The sequence below is a fragment of the Pangasianodon hypophthalmus genome, chromosome 16, assembly GCF_027358585.1.
Source record: "Pangasianodon hypophthalmus isolate fPanHyp1 chromosome 16, fPanHyp1.pri, whole genome shotgun sequence".
NCBI lineage: Eukaryota > Metazoa > Chordata > Actinopteri > Siluriformes > Pangasiidae > Pangasianodon > Pangasianodon hypophthalmus.
In genome coordinates, this window is record NC_069725.1 from 10,203,713 (window position 1) to 10,211,003 (window position 7,291).

General features: G+C 38.9%; 1 protein-coding gene across 15 annotated transcripts in view; it reads right to left on the reverse strand.

Moving 5' to 3' along the window:
• Positions 1-5,299, reverse strand: part of ubr4 (ubiquitin protein ligase E3 component n-recognin 4) — a 46,594-nt gene extending 41,295 nt beyond the window's left edge. For all 15 annotated transcript variants that reach the window (XM_034311776.2, XM_053240773.1, XM_053240771.1 and 12 more), the window contains exons 1-3: positions 5,141-5,299; positions 307-404; positions 53-156 (exon numbers count right to left, since the gene is read on the reverse strand). In XM_034311776.2, coding sequence (XP_034167667.1) covers positions 53-156; positions 307-404; positions 5,141-5,265 — 327 coding nt within the window. In that variant the 5' untranslated portion in view covers positions 5,266-5,299. The remainder of the gene's footprint in view (positions 1-52; positions 157-306; positions 405-5,140) is intronic.
• Positions 5,300-7,291: the final 1,992 nt, after the last annotated feature.

Below are 7,291 nucleotides of genomic sequence, written 5' to 3' on the forward strand. Positions count from 1 at the left end.
GAAGTGCGAAACAGAAACAGCCATATACACATCAAAAATGAACAAATCTCACCTGTGAAACTGCGCATGCTTCGTCCGGATTCTCAAGCCGCAGCAACGAGAATTCAATCAATACTTTACATGCTGCAGCCACTGACAGCAACTGATTTCTGGGGACTAGTCACAAAAAGTAAAGAAAAGAAGATTAATACTTATTTGGCACTTGCAGGAGCTGTCTATGGCTTCTAGGAATGAGTTAGTTTGGAAAAGTAATATTTTCATTTTAAATAACACCTAATAGCAACACCCTTCCACAAACACACTTACTTTGTCCACAAACTGTGGTGATGTAATGTGCAGAGAGCGCCACGAAAGACGAGTAGAACGGCTCATACTGTTTATCGTGATGAAGTATCTCAGATTCACTGAAAAGGAAAATGACATAAAAATCAGAAAAGTTTTTGATTAAAAAAAGAACTACCAAAAACTAACCCTTCTCCCTTGTGGGTTCATGTACCAATTAAAACATGTTTTAAATTTATCAGCCAATTCTGACCATGACTCTTATATTTTTTTTGTCCCCTGTTATTTTTATTCGAAAGGTGAGTATTATGTTTTCAAAGAAGCACAAAAGACAGATGAAAAGGATTCAAAAGCTAAAACTCAAGAAAGAAAACAAGAAATAAGGAAAGCTTCCGAGTCAGATTTTCACAAAGCAGTCCTTACAAACGCAGGGGTATGTTTGTTTTATTCCACCCTCAAAAGCAATGGTCACATTGGACACAAATAAAATCCACCTGGGGGGGTGGGGGGGGGGTGGGGTGGGGGACTGTTCCCGTGAACGGAAGAGGGAAAGAGATCACATCTGGATTTGGCTTCCTCTGTGCAGAGTTTAATTCTGTGAACTTGCCGATCTTGTGGCAGGATGTGGCCAATAGAAAACAAGTTTGAGTTTCTTTTTCTGTTCCTCAGTCAAAATAATGACCCATACTCATCATAGTTGTGTGGAAAGATGCGCAGATTTTAGTGCACAGAGTGACGCACGTATGACGACAAAACGAGCGACGATTTATGTAAAACAAACACATCTTCACTCGCAGCAACCTCACACACCTCTCACTCTGCCTCAATAAAATGTATTTTGTCCTCTCTGTTCTTTCCTTGAATCCAGATATGGCTGAATGCTTTCATTTTATTGGCTCACTATCACAAACCCTGATTCATGTAAATTAGAAGTATATGAGGGAAACTGAGGCATGCCTTATGTATATATGTGTAAGAAAGGGACTAGTAGACAAGAGCTTGTTTCCCACAAATCGACGCTCATTTTGATTTTGTACGACGGTTTCATAAATTGGACCCCAATTTCCTCTTGTATCCTCAAAAATGGCACAGAAGAAGCGCATAAAAATTCAAATTAAATGAGATGAACATTTTCAACAAAGGAAAAATTATTTTTTTTTTTTTTAAAAAAACAGAGTTTGTCTTTTTTAATTCCTTGCCTTCATTAAAATAATTCAAGAATACACAGTGAGTTATGGAAGCATTTATGAAGCTTTTTAAGGTCAAAATCAGGCAGCAGACTAAACCATTTCCCCACTTTCCTACCACCGTTATTTATAGCTAGGCATTTATTCATGCTCAAATTTAACTGAAATCTGAATATTTATATAAAGACAAATGAGCCAACTTTCCATCCTGGGGGGAAAAAAAAAAAATCCGTATTTCACATGTAAACAAAACACTAAAAGAAATACATCGAGCTCTGAAAAGCAGACTGCCAAAATGAATAAAACTGTCCATAAAATGTTCCCTGGCAAAGAGGTTCAAGTTGCACGGTGAAAATCCAGTGCGACTGCTGCTTAACACACCTGAGCTGGGTAATGAAAAGTCCCAGAACAGCCATCAGTATTGTTTAGCAAAATAAAAAATAATGGCAAGAACAAAAATGAGAACAGAATGTCAACCTAGACAGATGACTGTTGATATGAAGCCCTGTATAACTTTAACAGCTAAATGACAAAGCCGTATATCCAGTGAACACTTTAAAAACAAAACCACTCTGCTTTAACTGAGCCAGAAGAGGACAAGCTCTACAGTCAAGAGCAATTCACAGCACAGTAGCAGGCTGGAAATATCTCTCTCTCTCACACTCTCACACACACACACACACACTCACACACACACAGATTAGACCTCAGGATTGCAAAGTTTCAGTTTCACAACTGCAACATTTAAAAGAGCACGAATGTAACTTTGAACACCGGCAGTGGAGAATAAAGAAGCCTCTCCAGAACTGTCTCCTCTCATGTTTCTCAGGGATAATCCATGTACCTACAAAATCAATGATTTATACTGCCAATTGTACAAAGAAGAACGGAGAGCCATTAAAAGAGCAAAGAAAACGAAATCAGTCTGCTAATAGATCAAGTGAAAAATTATTGAATGAAAGATGAGTTTATACTGTGTTAATCACTTAATCATACGTGAACACAAAAATGATGCCTATTATTTATTAAAATTACCTTTTCAGTGCTTATGTAAGGAATAAAACACAACAGGACATGCTGTTATGGGAAAATAATCAATGATACAGTGGTGTTAAAGTGTTTTATTCCTCTTATACCACAGCAATTTGCCAACACGGATATCGCTTACACTATAGCAGCTATAACAGTTGGTCCCTCACCAGCTCTTCTAGCTTCTCTTTTGAAACAATAAATTACAGCTTGGCATATTACCAAGAAACAGGAAATCACAAAGTCCTCTCTGCTGAAGACTCTTCTGAAGGCAAAAATCTTACTGATTCTTACAAAACCCCTGCCAGCTGAGACTCCTTCAGTAAATGTCTACTTACGGAAAGCGTATTTATATAAACCTCGGAGCCGGAACTACTGTCGGAGCTGCGGTTATAGTGCTGTTGAGTTATAAAACCAGATTGGTCAGAGGTGTTGATTAATTTTCTATAACAGCAGCTCTGAGGATAGTGCTGGCTGTAATTCAAGTGGGTTATATTAACACGGGCGGCACGTTGCTGCCTCACAGCTCCGGGGTCACTGAGCTCGGGTTACCGTTTCTGTGCATGTTTTTGCCATGTCCATGTGGGTTTCTTCCAGGTTCTCTGGTTTCCTCCCACCTCTTTAAAAACATACTGGTAGGTATACCCATAGGTGTGAATGTGTGGAAATGTGTGTGTGCATGGTGCCCTGTGAGGGACTGGCGTCCCATCCAGAATGAATTCCCGCTTCATGCCCAGTGTTTATGAGACAGACTGCAGATCCACTGCCTCGGGTGAAACACTTACTGAAGAGGAGGGAATGGTTTATATTAATACTGTGCCTTTGAATACATTATCACTTCTATAGTATCAGCTCATTCACAGAGACCTGTATAGCAGATAATCTGTATAATCTAAGGCTAATAATATAACTGTTGATATGATGAAGCTTTCTGTGTGGAGACATTTATTTAACATTTATGGAAGGAGTCTCCAGTGTCAGTGTTTTGTAACAGTCTGCAGGTTTTCCACCACAGGACAGAAGTGCTTTCTGGTTTGTTCCATAACATTACAAGCTGCCTTTTTTGTCTTATTAACTTCAAGAGAGTAAGAGAGAGAGAGAGAGAGCGCGAAAACAGGAATTAACTTGTTTCATGGAGGTTCCACAACATTAAACATAACTATAAACAGTTAAAAAGCATGACATTCATTAACAGATTGAAAAAGGTTATTGTTGGCAAATCACTGTGGTATATGAGGAATAAAACAATTCGGGACGTGCTGCTACTGGAAAATAATCAACCTCGGGGTGGTAACAGTAACTCTGTTTCGTGTCAGGCTGCATCACACCCCCCCGTCATGGATTATTTTCCTACAACGGCATGCCCTGATGTGTTTTATACCTTACTTAATCATCAACATCTGACAAATTAGATCTGCGTATTAAACAGTTCTGTGGTATAAAGAGATACAAACACAATCTAAAGTTCGTAAGGCTTTACGAAACAGTGTTTTGGATTGGAGAACATGTGAACATTTTTAACATGAAAACACATGAAATCATTGTAAGAGTGGATGATCAAATTGCAAACCCACTGAATAAGAAATTAAATATACTAATGAAATGTAATTCTCACACTAATGATACTTCTCAGGCATAAACCATCATACAATCAGACATCCATAAGAATTACAACTCTATATTAAGAATGTCATCAATAATTATGAATTGTCAATGTTTCTCTTGAACAGATATGATACAAATAAAGCGTATTAAGTATTATTTTTACACAGAACCCACTAATAGAGCTCTCTGATTAGGTTAAAGCACTGTCAGGGAAATGTTTTTCCTCCACAATCATAACGCAGGAGGCTTAGCCAAGCTGACAGCAGGACAGTTAGCTCTGTTTTAACACGACTGCAAAAACACAGACATTTAGTCATTACTGTGTGATTTCCGGTTTTAAATAAAAACTTCAAGCTTCATGACTGAGCTTATAAGCGCTACCTAACAATTAAACTGTGTAACTGCATCTAGCTAGCTAGGTTAGCTTGACAGACTTGCTAGCTGGCGAGTCATCTAACTAGTTAGATAATTACAAACTTCAAAACATTTAATATTTTTCCGTGGTGATAAGACAGAACCAATTTCGAGACTTTTATTTCAAAGGTGTTAGGGATGATTTGGCAGATTGAACAGTTTTAACTTTGCTTCGGCTTACATAGCCCTGACATTAGCAAGCTAAACGTTAGCAAGTTAGCATGCTAACAACTCTAATTAAATGACACGAGCAAACTGATAAAATATAACGTTAGTGCAAAGATTTAAGGTTCGTTTTAAAAACCAGGCTCTACTGACAGGGTGAAAATCGCTGCAAAAGCCGCCGGGATGTTTTACAGACTACAGCCCAAGCAGCGCTCTCCTATTCGGCCTGATGATGAAGCAGAATCTCAACACTGCTAGCTAGCAAGCTATGCTAACTGTTAACGCACTGGTTATACAGGTTAGCTAGCATTAGCAACAAGCGTTATCGCTAGTGCTAATACCCATTACGGTAGCTTAGCAAGCTAGCGAGCTAGCTAGCGCAAACACCGAGCTAGGATAGGCTGATTTGGTTTTGCAGGACGGCAGGCACAAATTGACGAAATAACCCCCGCGCTGACCTGTTTATGATGGATCCTACAAGCTGAGGTAGCTCTTTTGTTTCGAAAGCCGTGTAAGACGCGGATAAAAGCGGCCGCACTGCTGCGGTCCACTCCGGTTCTCCATCTCCTCCACTCGACGCCATCTTGCGACTTCTCTATTAGAAGCTGGCGGAGGAAATGAGGTTAATCACCAGACGCAAAACAACAGGATGTGTCGTCACAGGTAAACATAAAAAGAATTCAACATTCTCATTATCAATTTTATTTTATTTTGTGTAAATTTCATAGTCACAAATGCAAATTTACAAACGGGAAGCCTCTCTTATTATTATTTTTTTTTTTTGCAGTGTTTAAAAAGGAGGTAAAAATGGGTGAAGATATAATGTCAAAATGCCAGAACAGGAAAGCAAGCAAAACAGTTATAATATGCTCTTTTTGCCAGTCCATCACAGGGCACAATCACACACACTCATTCATTCACTACGGATATTTTAGAGATGTCAATCAGCCTACAGCACATGTCTTTGGACTGGGGAGGAAACCTGAGTACCCAGAGGAAACCCCCAAAGCACAATGAGAACATGCAAACTCCACACACACAGGGCGGAGGTGGGAATCAAACCCCTAACCCCTGAGGTGCGAGGCAGATGTGCTAACCACTAAGCCACCCTCCTTTTTTTTGTTTTGTCTTATTCTTTGCTTTTATGTTGTAATGTATGTGAAACATTCTCCAGTTGTGATATGGTGATATGTTGTATTTACCATTCATTGATGCATTTGTTTATTACATAAATAAATAAATAAATAAATAAGATTTTTTTTTTTGCCAGCACCATTTTAATTTAATGTTGTCTCTACCCTGCCAACTATAGAACGACTGGTGACCAGATATTGTGGGGGCATTGGACAGTTCTCAGTGCAGCAAAGTTATTGAGATCGCAATTGAGAGATATGCTAGTTGCACTGTTATGAGTATATCAGGTGCAGCAGCATTGCTGGGATGTAAAAACACCCCAATGACACCCAGGCTGAAAAGGCAGCTTGGTCTGAAAACCTACCAGCTTCCATAACACAGGCTAGTTAAGCTGGTAAAGCATCTTTGCCAGGTGGTTACTCTGTTAACTTTTCCAGTTACCTTAATGTTGTGTAGTTTTTGGGTACAATGTAGTAGAAATAATTCAGAAACTGTTTCCTTTCTACCAGCACTTACCTGCTGGCAAAGATGGTCTAGAAGTTCAGCCTGTGTCTCTAGCTTGGTAGCTTTTCAGCAGGGTCATTGGCACACCATTTAGGCACACTTTGTAGGTATGCTTACAAATCAAATAGGCTACAATTTGTCAGTACCCCTCTACTCTGTCCATCATTGGAAAGGGACCACTATAGAACTACTGCTGACCCGATATTATCTGGGTATTGGAAAATTCTCAGTGGTACTGGAATGGTAAAATAGTAGTGACATACTACTTATGAGTGTACCAGATGCAGCAGTATTGCTGAAATTTAAAAACACCCGAATGACACTTGTTTGTTGAGAAATCGCTACCATTCAAATAATATCTGCTCATTAGTAGTTCTATGGTATACTATGTATGTAATAAACAAGAGTAAATGGTCAGGTGGTGTTTGAAATCTCTTTTTATTATCATTGTCAACAGTTAGGGATGGCTTTCAAACTACTAAATTACTTTTGTGTTCTCGAAATTACATACACTTAAAACAACATGAAATGAAAAGAACAATTTTATCCAGTCCAGCAAGAAAACACAGATGTACTCTTGGTACTCAAGATCTATTGGTTGATGGTGATTAAAAATGGGAGAAAATTAGGTAGCTGTGGTGATGATTCCAAACAAATCAGTAAAACACAAGATAAGCCACAGATCATGGTTATAAAAAAAATTAGGATATACTATTAACCAGTCTAGTGCATCACCTAAAACAAGTCAGTGTTTCCCCAAGAGCAGTACTTGGGATCCACTGCAATTGAGAGTTTCACATCATTTCAATCCCTGACCCAGATTCTTTAGATTTAATTAGTTTAATTAGAAATGCATGATGTCGGAGGCAGTTAACAGTAAAATAGAGGATTTTCAAGCAGGAATACACTCTGGATGGTGCATCAGTCCATCACAGCACACCATGCACATACACACGCACACCTAGGGACAA